At 52.4% G+C, this 15,446-nt stretch overlaps 1 protein-coding gene across 1 annotated transcript in view; it reads right to left on the bottom strand.

Moving 5' to 3' along the window:
* Positions 1 to 15,446, bottom strand: part of EFHD1 (EF-hand domain family member D1) — a 44,071-nt gene that overhangs the window by 16,129 nt on the left and 12,496 nt on the right. Inside the window, exon 2 of the mRNA NM_001075832.1 lies at positions 2,395 to 2,542. Within this exon, the coding sequence (NP_001069300.1) occupies positions 2,395 to 2,542 (148 nt within the window). The remainder of the gene's footprint in view (positions 1 to 2,394; positions 2,543 to 15,446) is intronic.

Here is a 15,446-nt window from a genome sequence, read left to right as displayed (position 1 = left end):
CACAAACTCAGCATCAGCCCACTGGTGGCTTACAATATGGGTGGACACCAGCAGAGTGAAATCCCAAGAGCAGGAGGATGGGCTGTGGAGTACTGTTTTGCAAACGCATCCACACTTCCAAATCTGTACCTCTGGGCACAGCTCCTAGAGATGGGGCCACAGTGGGGCTCTGAATTGACAAAGGACTGAACGTGAACACCCCTGAAGACCTGTAGGTGGGTTGAGTACCCACAACGAAACCCTCTGGAAATGTCCAAGCCTCAGATCAAAATGGCCAAACCAGCAGCTAACCAAAACTGAGCATTTTGGAAACAGAGAGGGGTGCATGCGCAAGGCTCCTGGGTCAAACAGAGGGGAGGGATTTTCAGTTGGTGACTTGCACAGACGTCTAAGCACCCTTGATTTCCATTCCCCTGAGGTTAAAACTTTGCCACAGAAGTTCTTTCCCCAGCAGTGCCTCCAAAGCTTCACCAAGGCAAAATCCTTTACTTTCTATATCCCAGGGGTACCCAGATTCTTGTTGTCATTGTTATGTGTGCTCAGTCATGTCCGGCTCTTTGTGACCCCATGAACTGTACCCTGCCGGGCTCCTCTGTCCATGGGATTCCCCAGGCAGGAATCCTGGAGTGGGTTGCCATTTCCTCCTCCAGGGTATCTTCCCAACCCAGGGATCGAACCCACGTCGTCTGCATTTCAGGCTGATTCTTTACTTCTTGAGACATTGGAAAGAAAGAGCTAATGCCTAGCATGATGCATGAATAATACAGAGGATTGATATTATTATTATTACTAATTTGTAGTAATACAAATGAGACGCTAGGGAACCAGAGAGACAGCTGCAAAGTTGAACGTGGTAAATGATGGTGGCAGGCTGTCTCCTAGGCCCAGCCCTGAGCCGGGATCTGATTTCAGGCAAGTGCTGACTTTTTCGGTCTTCTAGCTCCTTAGCTCTGAAATGAGAAGTCTGGCAGCAGATTACCCTGAGGGTTACACCCAGCACAGGTTTTCCATGATCTCCTCCACATCAGCCAGTTGAGGAAAGGAAGAGATGGGGGATTCTGAAGTTGATCTGTGAGCAGTGAGAGGCGCGGTCAGCTGGGGAAGGGACTCATGGCTGCAAACTCAGCTTCAGAGAGAACCGCCTCCACCCCCCCGCCCCCACAACCAGGAAGAGCATCCAAAGGCCCTATCTAGCCTGGACAGAAGACCAGTATTTGGCCAAAGTTCTCACCCTCAGAAACCAGGATGCCAGCACTCCACTGTTTCTGGAATAATAAAGGTTAAACACCAGAAGACAAGGACTGTCTTCTCTTCTTTCAGCTTCCGAGGGTCCCAAAAGAGACACGACTGAAAACGAGACCACAGCAGCTGGGCTAATGTCCAAACTTCAGCCCAGATGGTCTTGCCAAAGTTATTCTAATACCAGGTCATTAGTTAGTTAGTTAGTTCAGTCGCTCAGTCATGGATATATCTAAAAACCTTTCGATAAAACTCAAACACACAAGACATGCAATTCCTTTCCTTGTGGAGCTGCATTCTTGCCGTGGAAGAAACCCAGTGGCCTTGAGATTTATTCCCCAAAGTGAAAATGGCTGAGGTTTTCACCCATTGGGAAATCAGGTGAATCTATGTGCACTCTTCCAGGAATATATCTGTATGTACACAATTTTGCCCACAATTCCAGGGGTCCAAAGACCAAAAACCTATCCTGGACTTGTTTGGAGGAGAAGGTTCAGGTGCAGAAAGTAAGACCCTCTGTTTAATTGTTTTTTTTTAAAAAAACTACTTTAAAATGCTTATTTTAAAAATTAATGGGCTTTCCAGGTAGTTCAGTGGTAAAGAATCCATCTGCCAAGCAGGAAATTAGGGTATGATCCCTGGGTCAGGAAGATCCCCTGGAGAAGGAAGTGGCAACTCACTCCAGCATTCTTGCCTGGGAAATCCCATGGACAGAGGAGCCTGGCGGGCTATATCCACAGGTTTGCAAAGAGTCGGATAGGACTTAGCGACTAAACAACAGCAAGATAAAAATTAACAGTTTAAATATATTTTTAAAGTGTGAAACTAAAAACCACCAAAACTTTGCACCCACAAATATTCACTATGAATGTTTTGGTGAACATCCTTCCAGATGTCTCAATACTTACCATTTTACCCAAAGGAGGCTATCCTACCCAAAGTGACTTTCAAACTGCTTGCTGAGTGTTTTCTCATGCTAGCACTGTGGTTCACTAGCTCCTTAAAGATATGTTAAAAAGCAGAACTGCAGGTTAAATATCCAAGCAGCTCTCTAGATGGGCCCAAGCCATTGTGTAGTCCAGGGGATGGTAAATCAGCGGGTCCTCTCAGGGACCCTCCCCCTCCAGGGGCTCAGGGCCAGCAGGACGCAGGTACCTCACGGAAGCTGAGTTTGCCATCAAAGTCCTCGTCCACCTCCTTGATCATGCTCTTCAGGCCCAGGTGGGTCTGGGGGGCCCCCAGCTTCTCCATCATCAGCTTCAGCTCCATCAGGTCAATGAAGCCATCCCTTCCAGCGTCATACCTGTGGGGTCAAATGCAAGACGCTGGTGAGGGATGGCCATGGCTAGGACCAAAAGACACTTGTTAATCTACCAAATGCTAAATGCTTTTGGCTTTAGTTACTGAAAAACGACTCAAACAACTCCTGCCTTACAGTGCCCACCAGGGTCACCGGGTTGGAAGGGTCCCCCACCTCTCCTTCAACACCTCTGGACTCTGCAGGATCCGACTCAAAGCGTGTCTTGGACTCCAGGAGTGTTTTCATATCTGTTAATGCCTTAATTAGGCCGTAAGTTTCCTGAGGATGAAAAACATGCCTGTTTCCCTTTATTTTTCCCCATTTCGGTCAACAAACGTCCACGGAAGCTCCTAACGCTGGACAACGGAAGGGCTGCACCTTCCATTGTCCAGGGCTGCACAAGGCACCCTATGCACCCACTCTATTACACCGACGGTTCTGGAAGCTTCCTTCAATCACGGGTCCCTGGGTCCTTGCCACCCCATTTCCACCCACCTCTCCTCTCATCCACAGGTCTCCTGTCTCTGGAAGCTGCTTTCCCCACCTGGCACTCTGGTTTCACACTTCGCCCTCCGGCTCACAGATATCCAGTCCCCAGGTCTGAATGGTCACGCCTGGATGTCACAGGTGAGCCAGGGCTTGGCACAATACTCTTGGCCAAGTTTCCACACAGGGCCAGCACCTCTGCTGACGGTGCCCCCAGCCCCCCAGCTAGAAGTAACCCCAGCCTCCCCACAGCAGGGATCCTGGCCCTGCCCTGTACTCCTGAGTGCCTGGGTCAGTCCCGTGGGAGCCTTCCCAGCCTCTGTTCTTCTGCCCCAGCCACTCCACCCAGCCTCACCCCCAGCATCCTTCTCTACACACTAGGGCTATTATGGAGCTTCTCACAGACTCCCTGGCTCTTCTCCCAGCAAATCCATCCTATTCTCCACTCCCCAGAGATCCCTTGTTACTGCGGTATGAACATCATGCATTAAAATCAAATCCATTCAGAACAGCCCAAAGATGGGAACAACCCCAGAATCCCCTGATGGATGAACAGATAAGCAAAATGAGGTATATCCATACAATGGGACATTATATATTCATGCAATAGCATATTATTCTCCATTTAAAAAATGAAATTCTGGTCTTCCCTGGTGGTGAAGTGGATAAGAATCCACATGCCAACGCAGGGAACATGGGTTTGATCCCTGGTCCAGGAAGATTCCACATGATGCAGAGTAATTAAGCATAGGAGCCACAACTACTGAGCCCATGGACAGCAACTACTAAAGCCTGAGCACCGAGGAGCCTGTGCTCTGCAACAAGAAATGCCACTGCGATGAGAAGCCCACTTATGGCAACTAGAGAAAGCCCTTGTAGCAACAGAGACCCAGCGAGGTAAAAAAATAAATAAGTAAAATTATGTAAAAAATGAAATTCTATACTTTGCTGACAAAGGTCCATACAGTCAAAGCCATGGTTTTTCCAGTAGTCATGTATGGATGTGAGAGTTGGACCATAAAGAAAGCTGAGCACAGAAGAATCAATGCTTTTGAACTGGTGGTGTTGGAGAAGACTCTTGAGAGTCCCTTGGACTGCACGGAGATTAAACCAGTCATCCTAAAGGAAATCAGTCCTGAATATTCATTGGAAGGACTGATGTTGAAGCTGAAGCTCCAATACTTTGGCCACCTGATGCAAAGAACTGACTCACTGGAAAAGACTCAGATGCTGGGAAAGAATGAAGGCAGGAAGAGAAGGGGACAACAGAGGATGAGATGGTTGGATGGCATCACCAGCTCGATGGACATGAATTTGAACAAGCTCCAGGAGTTGGTGATGGACAGGGAAGCCTGGTGTGCTGCAGTTCATGGAGTCAAAAAGAGTTGGACACGATTGAGCGATTGAACTGAATACATGCTCCAACACAGATGAAACTTGAGAACATTATGTTAAGATTGAAATATACCAGACACAAAAAGACAAACCTGCATAATTCCACTTATATGAGATTTCTAGAATTCCTAGAGTAGCTACTAGAGACCAGGGCAAAGGGGGTTGGGGTGGGAGTTACTGTTTCATGGTTTAGAGTTTCAATTTGGGATGAGGAAAAGGTCCTGGAATAGGAAGGTGGTGATGGTTACACAAGAATGTGAACATATGGTGATCTCAACACTTAAATGGTTAAGATGGTAAAGATTATGTATATTTTACCACAGTTAAAAAAAATTAAATACATGAACAAACAAACAAAAAAACAGACTTCTTGACTGTCTGTCCTGCCCACCCTCAATTCCACAAAAGAAACCACCATTGTTGGGAACCACACCACACCCACAGCCTGTGGGCATCCAGAAATCTAACCATGTGGGCTGGTGGTATTTTGAGGCCCACGTGGTCTTGCTGGAGATGAAGCCTAGTACTCCCCAGCGTGCTGTGTTCGGGCCACAGTGGCCAGCTCATGCCGTTCCTCCCACCCACAACATACCCCCACCCCGCCCTCCTTGGTGGCTTTTTCTGTCCCCCGGAGCCAAGGAGCTTGCCCCTCTTCCTCTGATCTCCAACAGCACTGTCTGCCCTCTGTTCTTCAGCAGATGCCACCTCCTCCAGGCAGCTCTGTGCTCCCCCTGGACTCCCACCACCTTCTTGGCTGGAAGGATCATGTTGCAAGATGCTAAAGTTCACCGATGAGTCCCCTGGAAGTTCTTGGTGGGCTTCGAGAACCCTGAAGGACAAGATAGGTGTTCCAGTGCGGTTTCCAGGTGTGCGAGATTTCCAGGAAGCAGGCAGAGTTTATAAATCACAGATGGACTAGCTCTGGATCTAGTATTATCAACAGATGGTTTGTGAGCACTTAAAAGAGGAAGCAGTGATTGCCAGGGGTTCCCTAAAAGTGATTCAGGGATTGGCTGTATTTTCTTGGTTTTTAACTTAAAGTAATAATAATAATAATAGTTTTATCATTCTTCCCTGGTGGTCCAGTGGTTAAGAATCCGCCTGCCAGTAGAGGAGACACAGGTTCAATCCCCGGTTCAGGAAGATGCCACAGGCCTCGGAGCAACTAAGCCCGTGTGCCACAACTCCTGAAGCCCGAGTGCCTGCAGCCCCTGCTTGCCACCACCAGAGAAAGCCTGAGCACAGCAATGAAAACCCAGAGTAGTCAAAAATAAATGAATTTTTTTTAAAGAATTTGAACATTGAAAATAGCAGCTTTATTGAGATACAATTTATATACCACAAAATCCACTCTTTTAAATTGCAGTGGAAGTGAAAGTCGCTCAGTCGTGTCTGACTCTTTGCGATATCATCGACTATACAGTCCACGGAATTCTCCAGGCCAGAATTCTGGAGTGGGTAGCCTTTCCCTTCTCCAGGCAATCTTCTGAACCTAGGGATAGAACCCAGGTCTTCTGCATTGCAGGCGAATTCTTTATCAGTTCAGTCACCAGGGAAGCCCAAGAATACTGGAGTGGGTAGCCTATCCTTTCTCCACCAGATCTTCCAAACCCAGGAATCGAACTGGGGTCTCCTGCATTGCAGGTGGATTCTTTACCAACTGACCTGTGGTGGCTCAGTTTAAATTGCACACCTCAGTGATTTTTAGCATACTCACAGCGTTGTAGAACCATCATCCCTGCCTATTAATAACTCCTCAACATTTTCATCACCCCGAGAAGAACTCCATGCCCTGCAGCGGTCGTTCCCCATTCCCTCTTCTCAATCTCCTGCAACTACCGGCTTGCTTTCTGTCTCTACGCATTTGCCTATTCTCGGCGTTTCATGTAAATGGAATCATTCTATATGTGACTTTTTGGGTCTGGCTTCCTTCACTTAGGGTAATGTTTTCAAGGTCCACCCACACTGTAGCACACATCAATCACTATTTTATTCTTGTTATTTATCGCTGAATAATATTCTGTTGTATAAATATACCATATTTTGTTTATCCATTCTTCAGCTGAGAGACATTTGAGTTGCTTCCACTTCTGGCTATGATGAATCATGCTGCTATGAACACTTCTGTCCAAGTTTTTGTATGGACATATGCCCTCACTTCCCTTGGGTTAATATCCCAGAGCAGAACTGCTGAGTCACAGGTTCACTTGCTTTTGAAACAAGATGGTCAAGCGGGTCCACCAGGACTCACTGTCAGAATCAGCAAGGCCCTCTGTCAGGCTTCTGGAGGGAAAGATAAACAGGGGTAGATGCCCATGCAATTCAGGGGCTGGCCTGTTAGGTAGGTATAGGGAGGCCACCTAGGAAGAGTGCTGACCATCACATTTGCTGGGGCAGGGCTTCCCAGCTGGATCAGTGGTAAATCTGCCTGCCCAGGCAGGAGACACACATTCAACCCCTGATCTGGGAGAAGATCCCACGTGCTGCGGAGCCACTAAGCCCGGGCACCACAACCAAGAGTGGCCCCCATCACAGCACGAATGAACCTCGAAGACATCACGCTAAGTGAAGGTCAGTCAGACGCAAAAGGACAAATTCTGCATGATTCCAGCTGCCTGACATTCTGAGAATAGTCAGATTCACAGACAGAAAGGAGAATGGTGGCGGAGACAGTGGGGAGCCGGGAGTTACTGTTTATCATTGTTGGCACGCGTGCTAATTCACTTCACTTGTGTCCGACTCTGAGCCTCTACGGACTGCAGCCCGCCAGGCTCCTCTGTCCATGGGATTCTCCAGGCCAGAACACTGGAGTGGGTTGCCATGCCCTTCTCCAGGGGATCTTCCCCACCCAGGGAAGGCCCTCTCTGAGCGTTGCGAGCTGCAGTCCACAGGGTCGCAAAGAGTTGGAGACGACCTAGCGTCAACAACAAGGAAGATGTTTCTGGCAAAAACAGCTAACACAAGACCTGAAGTGAGCAGAGCTCTTACAAACAGGCCGGAGGGATGGTCTCTGTTACAGGGAGTCCTGCTCCAAGTAAACAGGCTTCTCTGGTGTGGAACTTTCCAAAGCCTTCCATACGGTCATGTGTCCGAGGGAAACAGCACTCGGGCCACACAGTCCTGTGTGTTCAGGGACTTTCCACTGAGGGGAAGCTCCTCTGAGCAATCATTCCAAGGAAAACACTTGGAGAAACAGCTTCTCAGGGCAATGCTACCTCAGAAAGGCAGCCAGGTAAACAGCCCCTATGTTCTGCCCTCCAGGCCCAGAGTGTGGACGGGTGTTCCCTGCCCTCTGCTCAGCACACGGTGCCAGTCCCAACAAAGTCTGCAGAGGAGACGGAAGCCACGAAGAGGGGGTGCAGCATCCAAGATACAGATCTTCCGGGGCAGAGGCTGAGGGTCGGGGTCCGAATGCGGAGAAGAAAGGGAGGGAAATGAAGGGAAGACGAGAACAGCTGAAACGCTCAAGGGTGAGGAGAAGGGAGGGGGCCTCGGGAACCAGAGATGAACTGGGATGAGATAAGAAAAGGTCAGGGAACAAGGCAGGAGTTTGTCCTCACCCGGCGGGGGCCCGGAGGACCAGGGCCACCCCCCATCATCTGAGCCCACAGCCAGCACGGGCTAGCCAGCCCGAAGCGCAGTCAGGCTGGGGCCGCGGGCAGCGAGGGGCTCGGAGACCCTACCCCTGGATTTCTGCGGGGTTCTGACTGAGAAGGCCCATGAAAGGTTGGAAACTTATCTTAAGCCCTCAAGCCTGAAATACTTTCCAGGGCTAAGAACAAAGGGCAAATGTGTGAGAATCGGCCTTGGTGAAGGCTGGGCAACAGGTGAAAGGAATTCACATTTCTTTAAATAGGCAGGAAATTGGGGGTTGACCATAGTGGGGGCAGAGGCCCACCACCTCGGAGGGCAAATCCCAGGCGGAGGAAAGGGTCCGCCATCCGGCCAGAGGACCCCAGTTTGGCCCAGGAATAACGCCTGTCTGTGGACAGAGAGGGGACGTCTCCGAGGGAAGAGGGGCAGGGAAGACAGGGGTCACGAGCCAGCCAGCACCTCCACTCCCAGGGACCTCGCAAAGACTGCGTCCCTTTGTTCCTGCCTGAAGCACCGGCCAAGCGCCATCGTTAAGTCCTGGCCAGACTAAAAAGAGACCACATTAGTGGTGTCCCCGCCCTTCCCTTGGAACTGGGATTCGTAATCCTGAAGCACGCCCTCCTCCCTTTAAAGTGACCGTCTCTGAGGGTTGGTCCACAGCCACCTCCTCCAGGGCCTGCATTTGCAAGGGAGGCAGAAAAACCCTCCCAGGTGCCCCCTCATCCCCTCATGGTTTTATCTGCTCCTCTCAAAGCATCCGATGACCGTCTGTCGTCGGCGCAGACAATGGGGTTCAAAGCACCTAGTAACTACCACTGGTCTGCTTTGCAGTTCGCACACATTGTCTCATAAAGGAACCCTTTCAACATTCCTACAAAGAATTAATAATAGACGCCTGCGTTTACTCTTTATTGAGCACTTCCTAAGTGCCAGGCACTGTACTAAATCACCTTATTTAATTCAGCAGGCCTGTGAGGTGGTTATTAGTCACCCCTCTTGACAGGTGGTGATAGAGTGCATACATGATATTCCAACAAACAGACCACTGGTTAACTGTGAGAGTTAGATGTTTTACAATTTGTATCTGATGATGTTGGCAGAGATAACAGGAGCCGCGTTGCTGAGTCCTCCACGTGTGGGGCTTTCCTTCTCCCTACAAGACTGGCTTGAACTGCATCTAAATATTTTCAAAGCGTTCAAATACTTCCTTTCCTCGCCCCTCCACAGTTTACATACTATTTCAAATGCTCCCAGGCTCATTGGCATCCCCTTAAGTCCTTGGCTCCTCCTCTACCAACATCTTAGCTCCATTCACCAGTTTTTTTCCCCCTATAATTTAAATTTTAACCCACATTTTCCCTCTTAAAGGCAGTCTAGGATATTAAAAAGAAAAGCCACTCATGGTCCCAAGACACCCCCTGCCCCACCCCAACCTTGTTTGTCTCCTAGGGCTTCCTTCTAGCCCTCTTCTGGATTAGTGAGCTTTTTCTCTTGCTTTTGCTTTGCAAGGTCCACATAGGTTCCCTTCCTCTTGCTATTCTCCAGGATCTATGAGGGGGGAGATTCCAGTCCCATCAGAGGTGCACATGGCCCTGCAGATACAGGCCTGGGTGCAGTCCCAGCCTTGCCATTCACTTGGGAGAGACGGGCTGGCAAGCCCACTGCAGACTATCACTGAGCTGTCTGTGCCGTGCAGAGCTGTCGAGGGGCCAAAAAAGATAACCCACCAGCTCTGGCCCCTGTGCCTGGTAAGCGTGCAATGGGAGGGAGCTATATTTAAAAGTAGGACCTGTCGGCAGCCATGAAGAGGAAGCAGACAACTTCCAGGGCTGCTGCTGAAGAGGTACCGACACCCACTGGCCTCAAACAGCATCCAACACCATTAGCATTCTGGAAGAAACTGCAGTCCACAGCCTGCCGCGGCCCCTTGGGCTGAATTTCCAGGAAGCCCTTATAGAATAACTCTTATCACCCAGCCCGTCCTAATGACAGCATCAGATCTGCCCTCCAAGGCCTCACTTGAGGGCTCCCTGACTCTGACTGGGGCCATCACTGGCTGGTGGAATGGGGTGGAGTGAAGCAGGATGGTCTGGGTCCCCAAACTGGGCCTATGACCTGGGAAAGCCCCCAACCTCGCCAAAGGGGCCCTAAGTCTCACCCTGCCAAAGGCCCTGCCAGCAAGGGAGAGAGGCAAGGGGACAGGGGCCAGTTTCCAGCATCCACCTAGTGCTAGTCCGTGAATGGCTTGCTCTCTGGGCTCCACTGTGCAGAGCCCCTGGGTTTTCTTGGGTTTCACCTCCCCAGAATAATCCTGCTATCAAGGAAGAAAGAAGCGGGCCAGCCTTTGTCTGCCTGGGGCTCGGCCATCAGAAACCACCCTGGGGATCCCCAGAGGGTAGAGGGTTCTCAGGAAATGGCAGCGCCCCAGAAAATGCCTTACTCTTAATGTTGGGGGAGGGGTGCCTAGGCCTCAGGGCACCAGGAGCTCGAAACACCCAGCTTTCCCCCAGAAAGTCCTGGTACGGGAATCACGTGCTGCCTCTTCAGACAGTCAGGCTCTGGCCACTCAAAGTATGGTCCCCGGACCAGTGGCCCAGGATTGTCTAAGATGCAGAATTTCTTGTCCCTCTCCAGACCTGCTAAATCAGAACCTGCGTTTTCACGAGGTCCCCCCTGCTGCCCAGGCTCTTTCAGGTAGGAGAAGGGCACTGTACCAGACCATGCCCGAAGCATATGGCCTTTCCCAGGGCCTGTGGGTGTCCCAACAGTGTCTACCCAGATGAGCTCAGCCCCCTCCCCCAGATCAGTTCAGTTCAGTCACTCAGTCGTGTCCGACTCTTTGCAATCCCATGGACTGCAGCACGCCAGGCCTCCCTGTCCATCACCAACTTCCGGAGTTTACTTAAATTCATGTCGATTGAGTTGGTGATGCAATCCAACCATCTTGTCCTCTGTCGTCCCCTTCTCCTCCCGCCTTCAGTCTTTCGCAGCATCAGGGTCTTTTCCAAGGAGTTAGTTGCCCCAGGTCACAGGACTGGGTTCCTCCTCCAGGCCTCCCTGCCTGCCCCTTCTCTGAGGTCCTGGTTTCCTGTCTTTCTTGCAGTAGCCCCGGCTCTCAAATTATCTGCCCCTTCCCCCTCTCCCTCCTGATTCACTGCAGACTGAGAAACCCTGTCTCTAAGTGTGTTACCACTGCAAGGTAAATCAGGAGTCTGCAGGCTCTGAGGAAGGGGGACTCTGAGGAATTAAGCACAAAAGCCTGAGCCCAGAGTCTGATTTCCAATCAGGCTGCTCCCGGCTGCCTTTGCAGGACCACCTCCATTCACTCAGTCACCATCTGGCTCAGATCTACCTGGGGCCTCTCCAGAGATGAAAGAAAACACAGAGACCAGTCCCAGAGGGAAGGCAGAGGTACAGACGGCTGAGCTGTGATACTGCTGGAGCTTGGGCAGAGCTGGGTCTGACAGCAGCAAGGCTGCAGAGCCCTGGGAGGGAGCCCCAGTCCCCAGCGAAGTCCACAGGGGATGGGATGTCTCAGAAGTGGGCAGGGGGTCTGGTCCCACAGGCAATCTGGGAAAGCTGTGTCTTCCTAAGGGGGAATGGGGGCAACCCCCAAAGAGTGTGAAGCAGAGATGCGACATCAGATAGGTGTTTCAGAAAAGAGCTCTTAGCTTGATGTGCAGGATGGATGGGGGGTGGGGAGAGGTGGGTGATCATGGAGTGAGCAGACTAAGGTGGCTGGGGGAACACACATCACCCACGGTGGAGAGATGTGGGGAGGGCGAAGGTGAGGTGGCAGTGGTTCTGGGTCAGGTGCGCACCAGCCTCCCCTCTCCTGTGCACAGCCTGTGCTGTGGGGATGCACCTCTGGCTGATACCCTGCTTCTTCTGGAAAGAGGCCAGCACATTTACCATCTCATCCTCTGCCACTGGAGGAGATGGTTAGATAGCGCTCGATGGACATGAGTTTGAGCAAATTCCGGGAGACAGCAGAGGACAGAGGAGCCCAGCATGTTGCCGTCCGTGGGTCACAGAGTCGGACACAGCTAAGTGACTGAACAACCACAGCAGCAGCACCTCTACAGGCTGCAGGAGACTAGCCCCCCGAAGGTCCATACTCGGTGTCTGGAAGCTTATAATGAAAACGATGGTGGCATGGCAGAGCTAAGGGGCCACCCCCACCCCTACAGAGCCCCCACCATGAGCTCAGGGCCCCGCAAGACAGCGGAGTGGACGCAGAGTCAGGCTGCTGCTACTTAGGGTGTTGAGAGAAGCAGGGAAACCTGCTTTGTCCCAAATGCCTGCAGTGGGAGAGCACTGCCCCCACCAGGGACCCTCAACATGGATTCAAACGGAGAGGGAACCGAGGGTGAGCTGGGCTTCCCCCAGCCCGCGCTCTCAGGCTGCAAAAGGCTTCAAATTGGGAGGCTCCAGCTATACGCAAATTCTCTCACTGATGCCAGCACCCCAAGCCAGGCCCCGCATGACCACCCCCCACCCCAGCCCCGAGAGGAACGTGCCAGTGACACCAGTTAACAGGTCAGGAGTGCAAAGTGCTTCAGCCACATGCAGGGTCCAGGTGCCAAGAACCCTCTGGCCACGAGTGACGGGGTAGGGAGGGATGAGCCCTGGAAAGCTTCTGACCTGGCAAATGGAACAGGGCACAGCTGGGTCCATGGGAGCCCGGGTGGGCTCCTCCTGAGGAAGGCGGAGGATGGCAGGAGATCCCGAGTGGGCTCCTCCTGAGGAAGGCGGAGGATGGCAGGAGATCCCGGGTGGGCTCCTCCTGAGGAAGGCGGAGGATGGCAGGAGATCCCGGGTGGGCTCCTCCTGAGGAGGGCGGAGGATGGCAGGAGATAGGAGTGTGCTTCTGGTGTCAAACATCCCTGGTTCAAGGTCCCAGGGACGTCCTGGGCTGTGTGTCCTTGGTTTGGGTTTTGTCTGGGTTTTGCCCCAGAGTGACTCCCTTCTCGCCAAGATCACAGGAAGGCAGATAAGCTCTCAGCTCATCAGCAAGGCCTCTCCGCCCCCACACCCCCCCTTTTTTTTTTAAGTTTTAGCTCATTAAGAGAAATGTCTCATTAACAGAAAGACCGTAATCCTGGGGTCTCCCTTTGGCCCTTTTGAAATTGGAGCACCTTTGCTGGGTTTGGGTAAGTACAGGCGGCTGGGGACTCAGTGTGGGAACACGAACAGAGGAAGTGGGTCTGGGAATTGAGAGTCACCTCCATTCATCCAGAAAGGAGGGTGAGAAGAAAGGGTGTCCCAGGGGATGCCTGTCGTGAACACTCCCTGATGGAGGCCGTGGAGGCCACAAGGGCACTCCTGATCAGCGGGGTGTGGAAATGAGCAGGGTAGGTTCTTTGCTGTAACAATGGGGCGCCTCCCCTTGGTTCCCAAAAAAGTGAAAAAAATCGAAAGTTGCTCGTGTCTGAGCGGCCCCATGGACTATAGTTCATGGAATTCTTCAGACCGTAGTATGGAGTGGGTAGCCTTTTCCTTGTCCACGGGATCTTCCCAACCCAGGGATGGAACCCAGGTCTCCCACATTGCAGGTGATTCTTTACCAGCTGAGCCACCAGGGAAGCCGTTGGCTCCCAACAGCTTCCGTAAAAGCCCTGATGGGCTGGGAAACTGGACCCAACCCTGGAAACCTAGTTGTCCTGGGAATTCCCAGGAGCCCTGTGGATCTTGGGGGACGGGTGACCCCAAACAACTAGGAGTTTCTACATCCGGACCTGGTCAGGCTTGGGGCAGCCCTGGCAGTGATGCAAACCCCCTTGACTCTCAAGTGCTCGAGTCAGGGAGGGACATGGCCAGGCGGAGACCCTGAGGGAGGGGGAGGCCAGGGACCACAGGCCTAGAGGAAGTGGACTGTGGGCGACTCAGCAGTCCCTCCGAACAGAAAGGAAGACACCCAGGCTTGCAACCTCTGGGTCCTCAGAGCCTCCACCTCCACCCACCACTTCCCAGGCGGCGGCTCCTCCCCCAACCCCTCTCTCTGGTTGGCACCACCTTAAATCCAGCAGCCCAGCTGGGGGCCCAGACCTGCAGCTCCCTCAGTGGAAAGAACCTGAGGCTGCAACCTAGGAGTGACCTAATTAAGGCTGCCACTGCACACCGAGTGGTCACGCGATCTCGGGGACAACCTGAGAAGGTGGTCACTTTCCTTGTTCCACGTCTCACTTACAGGCCCGTCTGAGCCCACGTGGCCTGCAGTTGGTGGCACTGCCAGAGGACCCTGCACCACCACACGGAAGGCTCCCACTCCTGACATCCCCGGGGGCTGGGAAGCTCCCCTTGGGCCGTATTTAGGGCCTCGGGACCGCTCCAGAACAGAGCTCAGATCTCTCTACAGAGGTTACGGCTCCCCCGCCCTGCCTGTGGCCTGGGGTCCAGCCCTGGGGACTGGAGAAAGAAGTTAGCCATGCTCAGCCAGGAAGGGCTGGGGACTTCCCTGGTGGTTCCTGGTACGGGAACTAAGATCCCACCTGGTGCGCAGCTACTGAGTCCGTGACCCTCAACTAGAGAGGAGCCTATGCCCTGGAACAAAGAGCCGGAAAAAAAAAAAAAAAAAAAGTCAAGCCTGCTTTACCAGGATAAACACTATGGAGGGCGAGGGGAGCCTCCTAAGAATCAATAGTAACAGATTGGAGATGGGGGCTGGTGGATGGGGGGTGGGGGAGGTTGGCAGCTGTGGGACCAACAGCCCAGTGGGAGGGGGACCCGGCTGGGGCGACCAGCGAAAGAGAATGCAGTAGCCAGCCGTGACTGGCCTTAAGGGTCATCGTGAGAAGTCTGGACTGTGTCCCATGGGCAATAGGGAGCCACTGAATGTTGTGGGCTGTCCCCACCCCATAGGGCTTCTCAAAAGGGAAGCAAGGTAATGAGATCTGGGCTCTGACATGTAGGATGGATCAGGGGAGGCCACATAGGAGGTAGCAGCCCCGGGCTGGGAGTGGGTGGTGTCTCGAGTCCTGGAGGTCGGGCAGCCTGCCACCCAGGGCCCTGCCTGGCTGTGCAGGGAAGGGTGTCGAGGATGGCTGAGGGCTTCCCTCGTGGTCCAGTGGTGAAGAAGTGAAGTGATGTGAAAGTCGCTCAGTCGTGTCCAACTCTTTGCCACCCGGTGGACCATAACAGTCCATGGAATTCTCCGGGCCAGAATACTGGAGTGGGTAAGATGCTCCTTTCTCCAGGGGATCTTATCAACCCAGGGATCAAACCCAGGTCTCCCACATTGCAGGTGGATTATTTTTACCAGCTGAGCCACCAGGGAAGCCCCAATCCAATCTGCCAAAGTGGTAAAGAATCCACCTGCCAAAGCAGGGGACATGGGTTCTATTCCTGGTCCAGGAAGATCACACATGCTGCAGAGCAACTAAGCCAGTGCCCCACAACTACTGAAGCCCTGACGCCTAGAGCCTGTGCGCCG

This window comes from Bos taurus, chromosome 3 (genome assembly GCF_002263795.3).
Source record: "Bos taurus isolate L1 Dominette 01449 registration number 42190680 breed Hereford chromosome 3, ARS-UCD2.0, whole genome shotgun sequence".
NCBI classification, from domain to species: Eukaryota; Metazoa; Chordata; class Mammalia; order Artiodactyla; family Bovidae; genus Bos; species Bos taurus.
This window is presented reverse-complemented; position numbering and strand designations above follow the sequence as displayed.